This window comes from Marmota monax, unplaced genomic scaffold, assembly GCF_021218885.2.
Source record: "Marmota monax isolate L192 unplaced genomic scaffold, Marmota_monax_Labrador192_F-V1.1 WCK01_AAM20220418_F8-fsc00171, whole genome shotgun sequence".
Lineage (NCBI taxonomy): Eukaryota > Metazoa > Chordata > Mammalia > Rodentia > Sciuridae > Marmota > Marmota monax.
Genome location: NW_026694658.1, coordinates 3,264,896 through 3,287,595, shown reverse-complemented (window position 1 = coordinate 3,287,595; position 22,700 = coordinate 3,264,896). Strand labels below are relative to the sequence as shown.

General features: G+C 37.2%; 1 protein-coding gene across 2 annotated transcripts in view; it reads left to right on the top strand.

Annotated features, from left to right (window-relative positions):
* Window positions 1–5,470: 5,470 nt before the first annotated feature.
* Dhx40 (DEAH-box helicase 40) overlaps window positions 5,471–22,700 on the top strand; it is a 45,277-nt gene continuing 28,047 nt past the window's right edge. Inside the window, exons 1-7 of one of the 2 annotated variants that reach the window (XM_046423232.2) lie at window positions 5,471–5,654; window positions 6,467–6,634; window positions 10,348–10,493; window positions 12,031–12,150; window positions 12,363–12,590; window positions 13,670–13,736; window positions 15,462–15,593. In XM_046423232.2, coding sequence (XP_046279188.1) covers window positions 5,543–5,654; window positions 6,467–6,634; window positions 10,348–10,493; window positions 12,031–12,150; window positions 12,363–12,590; window positions 13,670–13,736; window positions 15,462–15,593 — 973 coding nt within the window. In that variant the 5' untranslated portion in view covers window positions 5,471–5,542. Of the gene's footprint in view, window positions 5,655–6,466; window positions 6,635–9,076; window positions 9,271–10,347; window positions 10,494–12,030; window positions 12,151–12,362; window positions 12,591–13,669; window positions 13,737–15,461; window positions 15,594–22,700 lie in introns of those variants that run through there. The other variant, XM_046423234.2, reaches the window with a different exon arrangement.

Sequence of the window (22,700 nt, the reverse complement as noted above, 5' to 3'; positions counted from 1 at the left end):
AAGGATTTCAATTTCTATTAACCTCAAAAAAATAACATCAGTGAATGGTTTGTCTGCTTGGTTATTGGCCCTGTGATACTCAAATCTTAATATCTGGGCATATAAAACATAAGATTTAAAAGAGAAGAAAGTGTGATTGATAATGGTCTCTTTTGGACAGAAAGGTGGGAAATGTCTCCCAGTAATCTGGTCATGTAATTATTTTCCTCCAAATCTCCAAGTTGCTAATAACCTACAATTTTGTGTGTGTGTGTGTGTATGTGTGTGTGGTGCTGGGGACTGAACCCAGGAACTTGTGTATACGAGGTAAGACCTCTACCAACTGAGCTATATATCCCCAGCCCTAACCTACAAATTAATAGGATATGCTAACAAAGGCAGGCAATTCACTACTACCTGGCTCACTGCAAATTTCCCAGGGTTTTTTTTTTTTTTTTATCTAGTTCCATCTGGTTTACAGAGGGAGGTTTTTCATGTTTATATTCCCTCTAAAGTATATAAAGCTTACCTCCCTCTCCCTTGAGGTCTACATGTATACATGTATACAGGACTATTCAATGATAAACTGGTTGTAGGGTTTTGGTTTTGTCTACTTTTAAAGGGGAATGTTTTTCTAACAACAACAACAACAAAAATCCTTTCTTTTGTCATTTTGAGGACTGTTAATCCCTCCTGTCAATTCTTCCTTTCTCATTATACCCTCCCCTCTCTGTGCCTTCCTCTAAGACTCAGACTTATCTATTACAGAGAGAAAGTAAACAGATTCTTAACAAGCATGGGAGGCTCTATAATGTTCCTCTAGTCAGCAGTAACCTTGAATAGTTATTTCTGCTTTGGTGAGGGTTGAGGAGGAAGAAAGTCTCTTGGTTTATTAGTGAGCTAGAAAAAGGAGAAGACTATACAGAGGGGAAAAAACCAGATTTGCACATATATGTGTGTGTGTACTTATATATTTGTGGGTTCGTGCAGCGTTTTACCACTGAGCTATACCCCAGCTCTTATTATATTTTATTTTGAGATAGGTTCTTGCTAAGTTGCTGAGACTGGCCTTGAGCTTGCAATACTCCTCACTCAGCCTCCTGAGTCACTAGGATTATAGCCATGTGCCACCGTACCCAGTCAAATCAGATTCATATTTTGGGATACAAATTTCCCACAAGTGCAGATTTATAATACCAATCTCGACTAAAAGTTTTTTCTTTCCTTCAGTGTGGCTTCTCTTATAAAAATGTGAACTTCCTGTTTCTCTTTCATCAGTACTTTTATTTCAGTTCTCCTAAATGCATGTTTTAATTTTATCCCAATAATTTCATTTAAGTCTTTTCTTCATCACATATATGCTGTAGCAGCTACATTTTCTTCCAGATATTCTTTTCTCTCCCTTTCATTTACCTTCACTGATTCTAATCAGACATCTCCAAATGTATTGAGTACATTTTGCTCCCCAATTATTTTTTCATCAACTTACATTCTGGCTTCTGTCTACTTCTCTTCACCAAAACAACTCTTGTTTCGGTCAAATTAATGGTTTTTTTAAAAAAATCCATATACTTTGCCAGGTGCATGGAGCACACTTACAATCCTAGTGACTCCACAGGCTAAGAAGGAGGATTGCAAGTTCAAGGTCAGCCTCAGCAATTTTACAAGATTCTAAGTAACTTAGACCCTGTCTCAATAAAAATATAAAACACACACACACACACACACACGCACACACATATATATAATTTTAAAATGAAAAGGGCTGGGAATATAGTTCAGTGGTAAAGTATCCCTGGATTCAATCCCCAGTACCCTCCCTCAAAAAATATCCATATATTTTGATACCATAGCTCACTCTTTCTTGTGAGCATTTAGGTTCCATTATTATTAGGTTTCTACATATCACCATCTGTCTAGTGTCATTAATTCTTTGGTTGTTGTTGTATTAGTGATATCTTTGATAATTTTCTTTTTCTTTTTTTTTGCTCTACATAACTACTTTTAACCACCAAGACAGTGGTCCCATACTTTCCTTTTTTCCTAAAGATGACTTAACAATTCTATTCCATTTTTGTAAATCTTTAATATTGAGCCTCCTTCCTGTCTCTTTTAGATGCTCCGAAACAGGTTATTTGGATTCAAGAACATTTTGAAAGACTTCTCATGAAGCAATAGCAGCAGGGTGCAATTCATACTCCTCACACTTCTTTAAATATCACTTCTTTCAGATTTTTCTTGTGATCCAAAGATAACAAGAAATATATTCAGTGTTGTTGGGGATATTGACCTTTCTTCCCAAATTCAACCCATATATTTTCTATTTTTACTCTTTATTTGTGTCTTGTTTGCCATTGTAGTTTGTAAACTCACTGGACAGGAAATAACTGTTAATCTTTCAATTTGGATTAGCCCCAAGCACATGGTTATTAATGGTAACATGTTTTGAATGTCCTTTGTTGTAAAAAGAACAATGTTAAACTCCATTTGAGTTTTTCACTTTATTTTCCTTCCTTCTTGGCTTGTATATTTTATTTTGGAGACTCTTTTTAGGTGGTTTGCATATAAGAATAAGGTCAGCCTTATAGTAATTAGGAACATTTGAAGAAAATATATTATTTAGGTACTAAGATCTAGATAATTCCCTCTTTCACTAAATATAGTGGTTATTAATGTGATTTTGAATCCAGGCCCCTTACCTCTTTGCTTTGCCATGAAGGGCAAGTTTCTGAGACTTGTTTCTTACTTGCGAAAATTAGAGATTTTAAAAAAATTACCTTTTTGAATTTTTGTGAAGAATAAAGGAAATCACATTGAACATTTGACTAGCAATTGCTTAGTAAATGGTAACCATTATTAGTTTCAAATGATTCTGCATTTTTTTATGGTTGTTTTTTAGTACTTGGGATTAACCTAGGATTTCTTTACCACTGAGCTACATCCCCAGACTTCTTTACTTACTTATTTATCTTTATTTTTTTTAAAGAGAGAGAGAGAGAGAGAGAAATTTTTTTAATATTTACTTTTTCAGTGGACACAACTGCCGGGTTTTTGTTCTCGTGACTAAAAGGCTCAGGGGTCACTCTAGTTAAACTGGGCTAATTGGGCTACACGAAATAACCACACAAGAGACACAAATACCTTTTTCTTTGGGGTTGCTGTGACGGCTCCTCTGACCTTAAGGGTCCGCAAAAAGAGAGACAGAGCAAGAGCACGCGCTGACCCCTTTTATTGAGGAGAAGCTATTCAAATGAGGCAAGGGGTCAGGTCTATCTTCATGATGTCCACTGTCAGCAGGTTGACTGACACCTGGGCAGGCCACACCCAAGGGCACAGTAAGAGGAGGGGACACACACAAGGCACTTCCATGGAAGATTCTATCCTAAACAGGGCAAGGGGTTATATTACAAAGGAACAGGTGAGCATAGCTTCACCCATGGGGCTGTAGCAAGGCACACCCATTTCTGTGACTGAGCGCCTCAGCACCCAGCTGGGGAGTGTAACTCAGTCACCCGTAAGGTTGGCCTCCCACACACACATCTTTATTTTATTTTTTTTGTGGTGCTGAGGATCGAACCCAGCGCCCCGCGTATGCCAGGCGAGCATGTTACCTCTTGAGCCACATCCCCAGCCCATATCTTAATTAAAAAAAAAAACATTTTTTTAGTTGTAGATGGACACAATCTTTGTTTACTAATCTATTTTTATGTGGCGCTGGGGATCGAACCCAGTGCCTCACATTTGCTAGGCAAGTGCTCTGCCACTGAGCTACAGATCAAGACCTTATTTAAAAATTTGAGACAGGGTCTTGCTAAGTTGCTTATGGCCTTGTTGAATTGCTGAGGATGGCTTTGAACTTTCGATCCTTCAGCCTTTGCCTCCCCAGTGGTTGTGATCACCCGTATGTGTCACTATGCATGGTGATTCTATACATTTTCTTAAGAAAATGATTCTATTATGTCACTGATAACTGGCCTTGTACTGAAATACCTACTGAAGTCACCAATACCTTCCTTTGTCTGTATTGTATTTTTTGTTTTGTTTTCCTGATTTGTAATATTTTGAATTCACAACAGAATCCAGAGGTTGGGAGATGCCCTTAATGGATGAGAGTTTTAAACTTAAGATGTTCTACTTCTACCAGATTTGGTGTCATTCATATCTGCTAAAATTGTATCTTAGGGTCTGGGGATATAGCTCAGTTGGTAGAGTGCTTGCCTTGCATGTACAAGGCCCTAGGTTGAATCCCCAGCACCACCAAAAAAAAAAAAAAAAAGCATCTTAGTAGATGTTGATCAGCCCCATTCTAAAGGAATTGGCATAAGTACAAACTAAATCTCAGCTAAATCCTGGATTCCAATAACCTTATAGTATGTCTTTTCAAGTCTGTTCAGAGAGGGGTTGATGGTGAAATGACAGTTTTAAGTTGCCAAGCTGCCATTGCCACCGACCCCGGCCCTTTATTTTTTTGTACTGAGGATTGAACTCAGGGGTACTCTACCACTGAGCACATCCCCAGCTATCATCACCATTTATCATCATCATTTTTGAGACATCAAGGATCCTTTGCCCAGGCTGGCCTCAAACTTGTGATCCTCTTGCTTCAGTCTCTCCAGTCGTTGGGATTTCCGGCTTGCACCGTTGCTCTGGGTTGAGTTGACCTCTTTGGTAATAGGTTTTGGTTAATTACCACAGCAGGAACGACTGAAAAGTCTAAGAAGCAATCTTCTTTATATTTTGTTGATTTTGTTATAGTCGACATTATTTACAAAATTGGCAGGTTCTTATCAGTTATTGAGGATTCCAACGAATGTACATCTATTAAGATCAACTCCTAAGATCAATTATTCATTCATTTATCCAGAGAATTCAACAAATATCGACTGCCCATTTTGAGTCACCGTGCTGGCTGCTGGGTGAACAACGGTGTTCTACAGTTTTGGCTTTTACAGTGTTTTGCCGTCTAGTTGAAGGGAAGGGAAAACATGCAAACAAGTTACATGCAAGGTTGTATGAAGAAAATCAAACAGCATGGGGAGAAGTAAACTTTGGAAACAATGAGAAGTTCAGCCCGGCAACTCAGGAACTGAGCATCTTGAACAGGTCATTTCAGATCCATAGAAGTGAGAATGAGCTGCCGAAGGCCATACTGTAGAATGGCTCCAGTTTCTGGCAAAGGGTCACATCAAGTCATTTGTGTGAAGGCAGAAGAGACTGCAAGTGACCACACTGGAGAAGAAAGGAGGTGTCTTTGCGCCTCTTGACTCCCAAGAGGAAAACCAGGAACCGGCCTTTAGTGTCTCCAGGACGCTTCTGCGGCCCGAAGCGGAACGTGCGTGGAAGCTGGCGGGAAACCCCCAGGGGTGCGGCCTCGATCCGTGCCCCGCACACGGGTCTGGGAGCTTTTAGCCACGCGCCACGTCATCGAGCCGCTCCCCCTCCCCTCACCTTGAGTCGCACGCGCGGAAGTAAACACCTCTACGTCATCAAGCCGCGTCTTCGCCTTTCCCCTCCCATCTCCCCAGATCAGTGGACGTGCTCACCTCCGCTCCGGGCCAGGTCTATGTCCCGGTTTCCCGCCGTCGCGGGCAGGGCGCCAAGGCGGCTGGAGGAGGGTGAGCGGTCAAGAGAGCTCCGGGAAGAGCGACCCTCTGCTGTTTCCATCGTTGATAGAGGTGCGGTCCGCGGGACGCTACGGAAACCAGCGGGAGTTACGGCACGGGGGTTTGGGGGGATAAAAGTCTGTTTATGGCAGTAGAGAAGAGTAGGGGAGGAAGCCGGGGCGTTCTCCTGGTCCTGCAAGCCGGAGGCGAACTTTGCGTCCAGTGAGCACTTTGGCTTAGAGAGGGGCGGTCCCATACCCAAGTTGGGTGAAAACCTCGCTGGGGACAAAAAAGTGAACCCCAAAGCCGAAAAACGTTCTTCTGTTAAACAGGCTCATAAAGCCTTTGTTCTCTATCCATTCATCCTCCCCCACCCCCTTCGTCGGGCCGCCAGCCTGCCTTTGGGTACGGTATGAAGGGAGCCAGTTTCCAGGAGCCAGTTTCCATGGTTACCCACCACTTGGCCTTCTGGGATATCAGTCACTCTGAACAGGGACCTAACTTGAACCGTGAATCAGAAGCAAACACAGGTGGCTTCTAATTCAGCTGAGAGTTTTCTGCCGTGTTCCAGTTTTTGGTCTATTGTTTAATAAAATTGGATTTTGTGCGTCTGTGTAGGTATGCATGCACCTACATTGCCTTGTGCTAGACCTACTTTGTCAAGTACTTTGAGTTACGCCTTAACCACTGCTGAGGATGTTAGATTTTACTAAAAAGTTATTCCGGACTTACAAAGCTTCACTTACGAATTGTACAGTTGGTTTAACTGAAAAGTCTTGAATCGATCCCTTCCAGGTCTAGAATTCTATTGCTTTTTTGTTTTCAATTCTGAGATATCATCAGAAGTATCTTTAAATTGCACAATTGTTTTTCTATTGTTCCAGAAGAGAAAGGATGCACATCACAAGAGGGAGGAACTACTCCAACTTTTCCTATTCAGAAACAAAGAAAAAAACTTATTCAAGCAGTGAGGGACAATTCATTCCTTATTGTTACTGGAAATACAGGAAGTGGTAAAACAACTCAACTCCCAAAATATCTATATGAAGCAGGTAATTTTATTGGAAGTATTTTAAAAATTGCCTCCTTCGGGCAAATAGGACTTCTGTGTCGCATAAATGCCCACTCCTTGTTTACAGTCCCACTTCTCTTGGCATGCTCTCCCTAGGTCTTCTTCTTTATGCTTATTTCAGACTCAGTAATTAGTTCGGGTGATAAATTTTTCCATTTTTAACATAATATTATAGTGGAGTGACAGGTAGATGTAAATTTTCTTCTATAGAAGAAGATCGTCTTATAATAAGCTGTTAACTGTTGTTTTTGAGGGCAAAGGAATGTTGACATATGTTGCTGACATTAGTGTTTCTTCAGCGCATAATCAGGTAAATACTTATTCCCTGACTCAGCTGACACCAAGCCAACTAACAAATTACCCATAAAATGTCTTTCTCTTCAGTACGGAAAAAACTTTCTGTAAGGTTGGTAAAGAGCAAAATTATATAGAATTGATTCACATAGCTGGGTCAAATGGTGGTTCCATTCCCAGCTTTCCTAGGAATCTCCATACTGCTTTCCATATTGGCCGCACCAGTTTGCAGTTCCACCAGCAATGTACAAGTGTACCCTTTTCCCCACATCCTCGCCAGCACTTATTGTTGCTTGACTTCATAATGGCTGCCAATCTTACTGGAGTGAGATGGTATCTTAGGGTGGTTTTGATTTGCATTTCTCTGACTGCTAGAGATGGTGAGCATTTTTTCATGTACATTGTATGTCCTCCTCTGAGAAGTGTCTGTTCAGGTCCTTGGCCCATTTGTTGATAGGGTTGTTTGTTATCTTGTTGTTTAATTTTTTGAGTTCTTTGTATATTCTGGATATTAGGGCTCTATCTGAAGTGTGAGGAGTAAAGATTTGTTCCCAGGGTGTAGGTTCCCTATTTACCTCTCTTATTGTTTCTCTTGCTGAGAAAAAACTTTTTAGTTTGAGTAAGTCCCATTTGTTGATTCTAGTTATTAACTTTTGTGCTATGGGCGTCCTATTAAGGAATTTGGAGCCCGACCCCACAATGTGTAGATCGGAGCCAACTTTTTCTTCTATCAGGTGCAGAGTCTCTGATTTGATACCTAGGTCCTTGATCCATTTTGAATTTACTTTTGTGAATGGCGAGAGAAAGGGGTTCAGCTTCATTTTGTTGCATATGGATTTCCAGTTTTCCCAGCACCATTTGTTGAAGATGCTATCCTTTCTCCATTGCATGCTTTTAGCGCCTTTATCAAATATAAGAAAGTTGTAATTTTGTGGATTGGTCTCTGTGTCCTCTATTCTGTACCATTGATCCACCTGCCTGTTTTGGTACCAGTACCATGCTGTTTTTGTTACTATTGCTCTGTAGTACAGTTTGAAATCTGGTATCGCTATACCTCCCGATTCACACTTCCTGCTTAGAATTGCTTTTGCTATTCTGGGTCTTTTGTTTTTCCATATGAATTTCATGATAGCTTTATCTATTTCTACCAGAAATGCCGTTGGGATTTTGATTGGCATTGCGTTGAACCTGTAGAGAACTTTGGGTAATATCGCCATTTTGATGATGTTGGTTCTGCCTATCCATGAACAGGGTACATTTTTCCATCTTCTAAGATCTTCTTCTATCTCTCTCTTTAGGGTTCTGTAGTTTTCATTGTATAAATCTTTCACCATTTGACCCAGCTATCGCCCTTCTCGGTCTATTCCCTGAGGACCTTAAAAGAGCATACTATAGGGATACTGCCACATCAATGATCATGGCAGCACAATTCACAATAGCTAGACTTTGGAATCAACCCAGATGCCCTTCAATAGATGAATGGATTAAAAAAATGTGGCATTTATACACAATGGAGTATTACGCAGCACTAAAAAATGACAAAATCATGGATTTTGCAGGGAAATGGATGGCACTAGAGCAGATTATGCTAAGTGAAGCTAGCCAATCCTTAAAAAACAAATGCCAAATGTCTTCTTTGATATAAAGAGAGCAACTAAGATCAGAACAGGGAAGAAGAGCATGAGGAAAAGATTAACATTAAACAGAGACGAGTGGGGGGAGAGAAAGGGAGAGAGAAGGGAAACTATGGAAATGGAAGGAGACCCTCATTGTTACACAAAATTACATATAAGAGTTTGTGAGGGGAAAGGGGAAAAAAAAAAAACAAGGGAGAGAATTAAACAACAGCAGATGGGGTAGAGAGGGAAGACGAGAGGGAAGGGGGGGGATAGTAGGGGATAGGAAAGGTAGCAGAATACAACAGTCACTAATATGGTATTATGTAAAAATGTGGATGTGTGACCTATGTGATTCTGCAACTTGTATCTGGGGTAAAAAATGGGAGTTCATAACCCACTTGAATCAAATGTATGGAAGATGATATGTCATGAGCTTTGTAATGTTTTGAACAACCAATTAAAAAAAAATTGATTCACATAAAAATTAAATTTTTTTTTCTTTTTGGCAGAAACCAGGAGTGTTCTACCATCAACCTATCCTCCCCAACCTACACAGTATCCTATTTCTATTTTTTTTTTTTTTTTTTAGAAAATAACAAATTATTTATTTTCTCTTTGAGCAAATAACCAACTTTTCACTTTTCCAACAATTACTTTGCTGTTACACTGAAATAATACTAAAATGCTAAATGGTCCACATAAGGTGATTGCACTGATTTTATTTGAAGTGAAATTCAGGGTGTTTTGTATTATTTATAGAGAGCACATGCTAGAGAGCTGATTTCAGATAGGATGAACTTGGTATTCCTGGGCACAGTCTTTTTTATTTTTTGAGACAGGGTCTTGCTAAGTGGAGACTGGCCTTAAACTTGCAGTCCTCCTTACTCAGCCTCAATGAGTTGTTGGGATTACAGGGCTACACCACTACACCTAGCTAAAATTAAAAATTTATGTTAACTTATTCTAATGTATCAAATTTAACATGACATCTCTTAAGACACACCACTATTTTATGTACTATTAAGAAAAAAAATCGATTATGAGATGCATCCCCATTTCCAGAGATTTTTGAAGGGTAAAAAAATGCCTATAAGAATCTTTAAATCTGGGGGCTGGAGTTGTGGATCTAGTGGTAGAGCACTTGCCTAGCATGTGTAAGGCACTGTGTTTGATCCTCAGCACCACATAAAAATAAAGTAAAGATCTTGTATCTACCTAAAACTAAAAAATAAAAATAAATTTAAAAAAGAATCTTTAAATCCAGTAGAACATTTAAATCCAGTTTCACTTCTGTGGAAAAGGTAGATTTATTTTAGGAAGTATTTGAAATTTTATGGATTCTTTTTTTTTTTTTTTTTTAATATTTATTTATTTTAGTTCTCGGTGGACACAACATCTTTGTTTGTATGTGGTGCTGAGGATCGAACCCGGGCCGCACGCACGCCAGGCGAGCGCGCTACCGCTTGAGCCACATCCCCAGCCCCAATTTTATGGATTCTTATGTTTTAAAATTCTTGGCTTTTTGGAGTAAGTCTTTAGATAGAAATTAGAAAAAAAAAAAAAAACACCCCATAAGAAAACAAAAGTCCCTCAAACCTAATTAAAAAATATATATATAGTTAGAATGGTTATGAATATGAGTTCTTATTTCCATAGTGTGATTGTTGTTTACTTGTGAGATTTTTCTTTAGAAATATTAAAGTGCTTTGTATTTATTGACTTAGCTCTGGTAGGTGGAAGCAATTACTAACATTGTGTTTTTAACCCCTGATTTTGATAGGGTTTTCACAGCATGGTATGATTGGTGTGACTCAGCCACGAAAAGTAGCTGCCATATCAGTTGCTCAGAGGGTTGCTGAAGAAATGAAATGCACTTTGGGATCCAAAGTAGGATACCAAGTTCGTTTTGATGATTGCAGCTCTAAGGTATAAAAGTTTTGTTGCTATTTGTTTAACTACTGTCAATTTATAGAACAAGAGTAAAATGTTCTAAAAGGTTCTTAACCTCAAAATTCCATATATATTTTAAAGAAACAAAGCCTCAGATTAGAATTAATTTTTGGTTGTTCATTGTTAATGTTTTACCTCTGCAGTGTGGTATTTATCCCATTTTTTCCCTGTTCAATTAGTTTTTAAGTGACAGGTTTATTTTTGTTAGGATTCTATTTCTCTCTCTCTCTTTTTTCTTTTTTGCCCTAAGTTTCTTTGACATGTTGGTTATATTTATATTTTTTAAAAAAATTTTATTGTAGTAAAGTGTACATGACAAAATTTACCATTTCAACCACTTTCAGATACGATTCCGCGGTATTAAGTACTGTACAACCCTGTTGTAACCATCACCACTATTTTCAGAACTTTTTTTTCTCATCCCAAACAAGAACTCTGTTTCTGTTAAAGGATAAACTCCCCATTCCCACCCCACCCAGAGCCTACTCTCTAAATTTGCCTAGCCTAGGTACCTCATATAAGTGGAATCACACAATATTTTGAACTTTGTGTCTTGCTTATTTCACTTAGCATGTTTTAAAAGTTTATTCAGTGTTGTGTGTTTGTGTTTTTGAAGTCAATGGAAACTGACAAGTTAATTAACAAGGTCAGCAAGGTGTTTTTTTGTGTGTGGTGTTGGTGATTGAACCCAGGATCTCAAGCATGCTAGATAAGTCAAGTACTATACTACTAAGCCACCCCAGCTCTGGCAGCTAGTATTTATTAAGCATCTTATATATGCATGCCACCAAGTTCAAAATTGTTTTCTTTTTAATAAACAGGTAGTTTAAATTCCTTCAGGATTTCTCAGTCCTATATCAGATGTAAAACAATCCCTGATTTACATATGGTTTCTAATAGAAGTGGCTATCAAATAGTTTTCTCCAGAATACTGTCTTTTCCTTCCTAGTGTTCATGCCTGGGGATTTTTCCTTCTTTTTCCTTTCGCTTGTTTTATGAATGTCAATGCTGTTATCGCTAACTTTTGGGCTGTATTCTTACCTCAATTTAATGCTAGTTAAGTGACACTATTTTTTTATTTTTCTTTTTAATAGAATGGGTAGGGGAGAGAAGAGAGTGAGTGGTATACACTTAACATTTCCTCTGCTTTTCCCCCTAAATCCTCTAAGTAGTGGCTAAGAGAGCAGATGAATCCAATTTCCTTGTTGTTTCCCACACCTTGCTTACCTGATGCAATGGCATTGTCTTGTCACTTTCCAGTGACTTCTTTGTATCTCTTTAATGGTTACTTGTATTGCTTTATCCCCAAACACCCATCTTAGTTCCTTATCTTTATAGGCCACACAGTTTCATAATTTACTGTCCTTGTTAGACTATTTTATATACACTTTTATTTAATCAGATTGGTTCAATCATTTAATGTCTGGACAATTTGGTTAAAAATTCCATTGTAGAAGTAGTAGTGAATTTTTGTGATGTTATAAGTTGATATACTTTGGTGTTTGAACATTAGGAAACAGCAATCAAATACATGACTGATGGATGTTTACTGAAACATATTCTGGGAGATCCAAATCTTACCAAGTTTAGTGTCATTATTTTGGATGAAGCCCATGAGAGAACTCTAACTACAGTGAGTATTTTAATATATTTTCAGTTTTGTTATTTTTTTAAATTAGCACGTAGTTTACTTGTTTGGGTTTGCTCTTTACTGAATAGAAAATTGCCTTCTCTTACATTTTACTCTACTAAAATAGGAGTTCTTTGGTTGGGATAGTAATCTACTTAAAGTAGTTTGATTGGCAGATGCACTTGTGACTTATTAGACTTTATTTTTCTTTTCAGGATATCTTATTTGGTTTATTGAAGAAGCTATTTCAGGAGAAGTCTCCTAATAGGAAGGAGCATTTAAAGGTGGTGGTAATGTCAGCAACAATGGAATTAGCCAAGCTCTCTGCATTCTTTGGAAATTGTCCAATATTTGATATACCTGGAAGGCTTTATCCAGTCAGAGAGAAATTCTGCAATTTGATTGGTCCACGAGATAGAGAAAATACTGCATATATTCAAGCGGTATTACTTGGTGTCATTTTTATGTCTTTTTTGTATCTGTGATTCTAGTTAATTGTGTAGTGTTGTAATTCATTTGTTCTCTACTATTTTAATGACAGCCCTCATGGGTCCTAGGATTTTTTTTTTTTTAGTTCTAATAAGTTATACATGACAGTACAAAGCTCTTCGATTCATTGTACAGAATAGTGCAGAATTTTTTGCTTTTCTGATTGTATATGAAGTAGAGTCACATCATTCATGCAATCATACATGTATCTAAGGTAATGATGTTCATCTCATTCTACCATCTTTCCTACCCCTTTGCCCCTCCTCTCCTTCCCCTTTGCCCCATCCAAAGTTTCTCCACTCATCCTACACACACACACACCCACACACCTCATTACAGATTAGCATCCACTTATCAGATAAAACATTTGGTCCCTGGTTTTGGGCTTGGCTTATTTCGCTTAGCATGATGTTCTCCAACTCCATCATTTTCCTGCAAATGCATAATTTTATTCTCTTTTAATGCTGGGTAATATTCCATTGTGTATATGTACCACAGTTTTTTTATCCTTTCATCTGTTGAAGGGCATCTAGGTTGGTTCCTCAAGTTTAGCAATTGTGAATTGTGCTGCTATAAACATTGAAGTGGCTATGTCATGGTAGTATGCAATTTTTAAGTCTTTTGGGTATAGACTGAGGAGTGGGATAGCTGGGTCAAATGGTGGTTCATTCCAAGTTTTCTAAGGAATCTCCATATTGCTTTCCAGATTGGTTGCACCAATTTGCAGTCCTACAGGCAATGTATGAGTGTGCCTTTTCCCCTACATCTTCTCCAACACTTATTGTTGCTTGCATTCTTGATAACTGCCATTCTGACTGGAGTGAGATGAAATCTTAGAGTAGTTTTGATTTGCATTTCTCTAATTACTAGAGAAGTTGAGCTTTTTTTTTCATGTATTGATCAATTGTATATTTTCTAGGGTCCTAGGACTTTTGAGAACCAAATTTAACTTTTCTATGGAGCAAGGGGACAAGGTAGTAGGGGAATGACTGTATTTCTATTAGTATATTACAGTTGTATTTTTTTTCTTTAGATTGTGAAAGTGACCATGGATATCCATTTGAATGAAATGGCTGGAGACATCTTGGTTTTTCTGACTGGTAAGTGTCCCATACCGGGTTTAAAAATGTCTTCTACTTTTGGATTTTTGTTGTTGCTGTTAAAAATGTCTACTTTTTGTGGGGTTTTGTTGTTGTTGTTTGTTGAGATAGGGTCTTTCTATATTGCCCAGGCTAGCCTTGAACTCCTGGGCTCAAGCAATCCTCCTGCCTCAGTCTCCTGAGTAGCTGGGACTATAAGCATATGCCCCTGTACCTTACTAAAGTCTGCTATTTGTAAGCAAGGAATGTGGCACTAGATTAGAGTGTTACCTCTATTGGGATATCTGGGCTCTTAATGGCTGCCTTTTTATGATTATCAGAATAGTTTTAGATTAAAGATTCATAAAACGTCAGGTTCATTAGTAAATATATGTAAAATGTATTGACCCTTTAGTTAGAAATTAAGTAGGAATGTATTACTTTTTGGTCTACTTTACATATAGCTATAACCTGACTAAATAGTCCTGGGGCTAAATGATTAATTCTATTATTTCAAAAGCTATCTCATTACTTCTTTTCTCTTTGAGGGATGGGATAGTACTATGTGATAGTACATAAGATGCAGAATCTGGGTAGTATAGACTAGTCTGTTGCCGCAGTCTGGCTGGGCACAATCAGGAGCCACTTGTCAAAAGAAACTAACTTTATTTTTAGAACCACACACGCCAAACAAAACAGCCTCTCAGGAAAAACCCTCAGAGCCTCAACTGCCACCACCGGCTTTCCCCAAGCCTCTCTCTCCCACACAAGCTTCTCTCCACCTCCCACAATCCTCCTGCTCTTGAGGCCGATTGGCTGGGTCACGTGGGCGGAGCCAAAAAAGTCCCCCAATGAGCAGCTCCGTGGTCTGAAAGGGCAGGGAAACAGCCCAATGAGCATCACCGCAGAGGAGCCAATCAGCTAGATGTTGCTGGGGCCGAGGAGCCAATCAGCTAGATGTTGCTGGGGCCGCTGTGAGCCAATCATCAGCCGGCAGCTGGAAGTTTGCTGGGGCCCCTTCGGCTGTGGCTCTCAACAGTCTGTGGCATTTTTTTGGTGGTCAAAAATAGAACAGTTAAGCTGGGCACAGTGGTGTATGCCTATAATCCTAGCAGTTTGGGAGGCTAAGGCAGGAGGATCACAAGTTCGGAGCCAACCTCAGCAATTTAGCAAGGCCCTAAGAAACTCAGTGAGACCCTGTCTCTAATACAGTATAAAAAAGGGCTGGGGATGTGCCTTAGTGGTTAAGCACCCCTGGGTTCAATCCCTGGTACCAAAACTAACAACCACAACAAAAAACAATAGAACAGTTAAGTCTCAAGACTACTGTAACTTTTCAAGAAGCATCATTCTACCAACAGGAATGCGTCATTCCATTGCTCATTTTCTACACTGCCTTGTGTAATGTCAGAAGTGAGTCGTAACAATCTCTCTGCCTTTTGGAGATTATTTAAGTATTTTGAAATATTCCTGAGTTCAGTATCTCTTGAACTAATTTCCCCAGTGTAACAATTTAGTCTTCCCCAAATTCTGTATTAACAAAACGAGAGAATTGAAGATGATAACATTTTTATTCCTTTAGAGATTTAAATCCCTTAGAGTGTATCTCCTTTTTGTATCTCCTTTCGATCAAATGAGAGATGAAAAAAAATCTTACTAGGTGAAAATAATTTTAATGTAGACATTTTTATCCTTAAATTAATTTTGCTGTTTAATTGTTGAAGTTATTCTTTCCTCCCATTTCAGGCCAATTTGAAATTGAAAAAAGTTGTGAGTTACTTTTTCAAATGGCGGAGTCTGTTGATTATGATTATGATGTTCAAGATACCACCCTAGATGGCTTGTTGATATTGCCGTGTTATGGATCTATGACAACAGGTAATTCCTCATTAGGATAGAAAATATGACTGGTATTTTAAACACTTTTTGTTGAATTATATAGAAAAGTATTCAAATCTTTTATGTGTGTGTGTGTATATATATATATACACACACACATATATGTATGTATATATTTAGTTGTAAATGGAATAAGACTTTTATTTTTTATTTATTTATTTTTATGTGGTGCTAAGGATCGAAGCTAGTGCCTCACATGTGCTAGGCAAGTACTTTACCACTGAGCTACAACCCTAGCCCCCAAGTATTCAAATCTTAAATGTTTAGGTTAATAAGTTTCACAAACTGACCTCACTTTTGTAACTTAACACCCACAGCATGTAATAGAACATTAAGAGTCCATTGTCCCTTGAATGAAGTGATTTTTGCTTTAAGTTTTTTCACATTAACTTTTTTTTTTTTTTTTTTCTTTTTTCTTTTTGTTATTGGGGATTGAACCCAGGGGCACTTTACCACTGAGCCCAGTCCTTTTTATTTTTTATTTTGAGAGAGGTCTCACTAAGTTGCTGAAGTCCTGTCTCACACTTCTGAGTCCCTGGTATTTCAGGCATATGCCCCCACATCCAGCTTACATTAACATTTTCAAGAGCCTTGGATATTTCCCTAAGTTTTTTTTAAGAAATGGGTATGTCGGCGCTGGGATTGTGGCTTAGCGGCAGAGCGCTCGCCTAGCACAGGCGGGACCCGGGTTTGATCCTCCCCACCACATAAAAATAAAGTCATAGTGTTGTGTCCATCTACACCTAATAAATAAATAAATAAATATTTTAAAAAAGAGAGAGAGAGAATGGGTATGTCTTTGCACTCCAGAACAAAATATTGGTGGGGATTCTTTGAAATGAATACTATAGTTTCTTGATAGTAGTACCATTCTAGAAATCATTTATATACAAATATATATCACAAATATATAAATACAATTAATTGTTTTCCTTTTAAGTAGCCATATATTAGTTTGCTCTTCAAGAATGATCCTCTTTTTTTTTGAATTCAAAGATCAAATGCAAACTTTTGTTTGCTGTTGGGTCATAATAAATATTGTTGAATGAGAATTAGAATTTGTCTTGTAAAAGTTTTATTGTGGAATTTGAGTTGTAAAACTAAACAGAATTTAATCTTACCCTGTTAGAGTTTCATTGGTATTAGTATTTAAATGTTTTTAATATTTTATTCGTATGTTGTTTTTGTCCAGTTGTTGAGTAGGTGACTCTTTACATTAAAATTTTGCAAAGTATGTGTCAAGTTAAGAACCATAGATGCAGTATAGTTTTGAAAATCTCTTTAGTGATATTAGGTTCTTCCTGTCAACATTGAAATGCAGGTCTCTATTTTAGATCTTTACATTTTCAAGGGAATTATTAGGGTCATTATTAGATACTTAAGGTTTTAATGGTTTTCTGGAGATTGATCCACTGACTGTCATTGTTGACTTTGTAATTAATTCAAAGATCATAATGGTTGCTTTGTTATTAACTATGAATTAAATATACATATTGTTTTCTTCTATGTAAATAATTTCATTTTTCTTACTGCCATATTGAAAAATATTATGTATCGCCATTGCCTCTGTTTTTTTAACTTCCGGACATCTGATTTTTATATTGTTAGAGGTTTCAAATGGTCTCCTATTTCTCAAATCTAATGGCTCTTTTGTTTGTTTACAGTTTGATTTTGTGATATGAGTGATAGTATCATTCTTGAAATGTTGTCCCCTGGAATGATATTTAATTACCTGGTTCTTCTGACTATTCTTTATCTGAGACTGTAGCCAACTCCCTTCCATGACCCAGCTTTGTTCCTCTCCAAAATGTAGCTCTTTCTTAAGGTTGCATCTTTAGCTTACTGTTTTCTTACCAGTCTGTTTTGGAGAGGTTGATTTATTGGACTCACCTGTCACTTCTATGGATGACACCTGAGAGCTGTCTCTAGTTCAGTCTCATTCCTGCACTCTAAACCTCCTGAGTCTCCTAAGTGAGCTTTCTGGTATGTGCATCATGTCATCCCAGATCATTCAACCCCAAGCAAGTGGCGAGATCTCCTACAGGTGTTCTTTGTTTTGTCGAAATCATTTTTTTTTTCTTTTTTCACTTATTGCTAGAGTTTGCTTTCCTAAGTTGATTACATGGCCTGTTGACTAATTTTTCCTGGTTTAATTTACCATCCTACCTGCAGTGGTAAGTGTAATCTTCTAAAAGCATAACTCTGATTTTGTCAGTCCTCTGTTGGGTACTTGCATATTCCCTACTGTCAACTGAATTAAAATGCCAACTTAATAACCTGGCATTCATTATTCTTCCAGCAGGCTGTAGCCTGCTTTCAGTCTTATTTCCCAGTGTATATAATTTTCTGTGTTGGTGTGTATGTATAAATGGTAAAGATATGTGACTAGGTGTGAGTAGAGCTATTATTGAAGGATTCTGTTTATTTTAGTTTCCCTTCTGAGGGTGAGCTTCTTGTGATCCACTATCTGCATAATAATAATTATTATAGTAGTTTATAATGGTGCATAGAGGGATTCAGATGGCCCTGATAAGGTACTGAGTAACGGGTAAGGTAGAGTTGGATAAAGTAGGGAGAGGGTGGTAAGTACTTGGGATCTTAAACTTTTTTAGTCTGATTAATGTAACATAGCACTTCTTTTCTTTACTCATGCTACTTTGGGTGATGGGGAGAGATACTTTCATAACATTATTTCCTTCATTTCTTATGGTTTTGGGACAGAAAACTTACACTTGGGCAGGAGGAGAGGGAAGAAGGATTTCTTGCCTGTTGCCTATACTGAAGGGGATCCAAGAATGAGCAATAGTTGGGTTTAGTGAATAGGTCAAAATTAAAGGTGGATACTTAATATTTACTGCCCCCCTAGGCTAGCTATGAGAGTAGCTGCCTGTTTTAAAGAGACACCTTAAAATATTTCTGTAGTTGATTTCCAAAATTTTCATCTGTCAAATATGGAGAAGTGCTATGGAACCCTTTCTGCCAAGATTATGTGAACCAGCTTCCTGGTCTGGACTACCCCAGCCCTGCCCTTTGTGGTGATGCTCTTTCAGTGTAGGAGATATTTTTAATTTCTTTTTCTCCCTCATCCTTTTCGTGATTCTGTGTTTACTATTTCCTTAACCAGAACTCCTCCTTTGCATTTTATTCTCCTCTCACAGGCTGAAATCCTGCTATTTTGTTCCACTAGTGCAACCAACTCCATAAAAACCTTTCCTACTTTTCCTTCTCATAACTGGCTTTGATCTCTTCCTCATTTGAACCTCTTTGTGCTTTGCTGCACTTTTGTGACACTTAACACAGTCTACCTTGTGTTCGAGATATGCTGTCTCCTCTATAAAACTGTAAACTTCTTGAGGGCAAGTACATGGGAGCATATGTTGAAAACATCCTGCTTAAATATTGGTTAAACAAAGTTCTAGTCTTTTTGTTTTCTGCTGACATCTCTTAATGTCTTACATCAAATGCTATTATCTGGAACCTTATTCTTATTTCTCTCACACCTCTTCCCTCTTCTCACTTCCTTGTCTTTATTCAAGTTATTGCAGGTTTTTTGTTTTTTTTTTAAATCTTGTCATTCATGTAGGGAAAGCTGAGCTACACAAAAATGTATGAACTGAAATATATTAAAAACTTAAGTTGTCTTATAAATGACAAATATTTTCGTGTAGCTACATAATTTTAGCACTAAAAGTAACTGTCTAATTTTGTACTTCTTACCCTTTCTTAAAGAGTTGGGTGTGAGGTATCTCAGATTCCTTTAAAAAGGTTGTGAAAATCACAGCTAAACCCCTAGAAAAATGCACATATACCCACATATGTTTTTGCATAATCACACTTCTTTATTTTACAGACAGAGACTAAGTGATGTTCCTGGGATCACGTGGTAAATCTGCATTTGATAAGTGGTTGTTTATTTAGTAGAGGGTGATATGCTGTACTTATATTTCCAAAATTCATGAAGAAAAGGAAAGGAGAAATATGTGGGATAAAAAGGATTAGGAAAGTTTTGTTTTGTCTTATAAAGAAATTTTTAATTCATAATTATTTTTATGAAATTAATAAAGTAAGGAAAATAACTAAAATCATCCAGATCCCACCAACATAATTGATTATCACTATTAACATTTTCGAGTTCATTGCCCTGAGCTTTTTCATTACATATTTAAATATTTTTATTGTTTAGTTTCATATTTTTAACAAACACACGGGATTATGCTTTGTTTTTTTTTAAGCTGGAGATGGACACAATACTTTTATTTATTTACTTATTTTATTGGTGCCAAGGATCGAACCTAGCACCTCACACATGCTAGGCAAGCGCTCTACTGCTGAATGACAGCCCCAGCCCTGGGATTATGTTTAATTTGCTATTTTGTTTTATCTTTGCAGAAATTTAAAATGTAGAACAGTGCCAAATGAATTTCCCACTCTGTAGAATTAACACCCTATTAGTATTAGCATATTTACTCCAATTTTCTTCAAGAAAATTAGTTGAGGAAAAAGTGGTACAATTTCATTACAAACAATTAAAGGAGTATACAGAATCATAAAGATAAAAGTAAAGAAATTGCTTCTATCAGAGGTTGATGGCCAGCCTCTTATTGGGGGGTTCTTCCTGCCCCGGGGAATCTAAGTCACCCTAAAACTTAAAATCTCAAATAATTAGTGACTAACAAAACACAAATACTCAGAAATATATTTACAATAGGTGAATAGATCGAGTCCACATGGGTTCTAGAACTAGACAAAGAAAAGATGGCTCCGGTGGTTTATTTAAGGTGTATTTCAAAGGCAGAGATAAGGTTTCAAGGGTGGAATCTTGCTTCCTGATGTCTTACAGTCAGAAATTAATTGACATCTTGGCAGGTCACACTTATCTCAAGTGCTGTGTGGCCACGGCAGAGCATGATAGAGATTCACATTGTCCCTGGGCAGTTGACCAGAGAAAATGTCCACTGGTCATTCCCAGACACCAGATATCTCTGTCCACTATGCTTCCATGTTCGGTGACCCACATGCAACCCATGGATGGCTCCTGACACGCCTCATATTATTCCATCCAGGAATAACTAATGTAGGAAAAACATTGTTTAGGCAGGGGTGTGTGTGTGTGTGTGTGTGTGTATAAATAGGCAGATAAATTGATAGAAATATCTTTTAAGTGAGATCATAGTACTGGTTGCTTTTTATAAAGGTGTTTACTTTTACTTGAATTTACTTACAGTAGACTTCAAGTAAATCTTTACCATATTAGCATATTTTATAAAGATTGTTTTGATTAAAAATATTAAGAAGTTGAAGTTACTATCTTCTTTATAAATTATATTTGATTATAGATCTTACCTGTTGACTTCCTAATTTGAAAGATGAGGTCATAATCATTTTGACTCTTCTATATCTTCCCCTTCTGACTTTTTTAGTGAGTTTTATATTATCAAATGTATTTAGTGTTCACTAACAGTCTTCACTTACTATTTTTGTTAAATTTAGGTTGGCTAGATTTTGTTATATATATATTTTTTAAACAGAGGGCTCTTGTACTTTTTGTTTGTTTATTTTAATTTCTTTTATGTTTGAAACTGTTTGGCTTTTGCCTTTATACTTAAAACTACATCTTGGCTGGGTTTTATGTTCTTGGGTCACACTTTCTTTTCCTTAGAACTTGATAGACGTTGTCCAGTTGTCTTCTGGCATTGAATGTTGCTGCGGAGAAGTCTGAGGCCAGCCTGATTTTTTTCCCCCTCCTTGTAAGTGATTTGTTTTTTCTGTCTGATTGCCTAAAAGTTTCTGTTTTTATCTTCAAAGTTCAGTAGTTTTAATTAGGATTTTTTTTTTTTTTTGGTGTGAGTGTTATATATTAAAGTATCCTAGAATTTGATACGGCTATTTTTAAAAACCAACTTTATTGAGCTATAATTTACATACAGTAAAATGATTGTTTTAAGTATACAGTTCATTAATTTTTGGCAATGTATATGTACTTGTGTAAGTATCAACCACCGCAAACATGATGAACAACAGTTCTTGGCTTTTTTGATATGCAGATTCAAATCTTTGTTTCAAGGAAATTCTCCTGTGTTTTATCTTTGAATGTAGCTTATATCTCCATTTGTTGATTTTCCTATTTCAAGGACACCAATTATTCTTATATTGGATTGTCTCTCTTTCCTATTTTTTAGTTTCCTTCTGTCTTTTCCAGGTGACTTGTGTCAAGCCTTCCTCTGTGATACAAGCTTGATTTTCAGTGCTATTAGAATCCTCAAGGCATTTTTGACTCATCCACATGACTTTTTGCGGTAGGGCAGAGTTTGAGCCAAGCAGTGTTGTATCTCTGTGTTCTGCAACAGAATCATCTTTTTTTCCCTTTTTGATTGAAAATTTTTGTTTACTGCATTATATTCCATTTATTCACATATACACATACAACTACATAAATATGTTTCTGCTTTGGGCTCTTTTTAGAGGGTATCTGGGACAAGAAATTCAATAAAGACAGTTCAGTTGCCCTTAGTATAAGTCATCTACATCTTTCTTAAGAACATTACTTCATGAAGTGTGTTGAATGGTCTTTCCTTAATACCTTAATTTCTTGGTAGACTTTGAAATGTCTTTCTGCCTCTGTGCCAGTTTTTTTCCCTCCTTACTAATAACATCCTGGTACCTTATCAAGTATTGGGATAGGTGGGGTAAAGTGTGTCAGAATCTTTCATAGGAAAATCAGGAAATGGAAGTAATCAGAGAATTGCTGTATCTTAATGAAAATAATCAGTTCCCTCTGTCCTTCCTGAGAACTCATGTTAGAAATATATGTAACATTTTCCAATCCTTTATAAACAAAGAAAAACTGGTATGTGTTTGTAACTGGATATGGTAGTAAAGTGTACAGGTGAAATGTAAAATAGTAAACAAATGTTAAGTCTTATCAAACAGCATTTTCAGAATTTTATTTGATTATGTTGAATAAAATGGTAAATGAATCAGGAATTTTGCTTGAATCAAGCCTATAACAAATTCGGGACTTTTTTTTTTTTTAAAGAAATAGGCTGATCATGCCGGGTGTGGTGGCATATACCTATAACCTCAGCC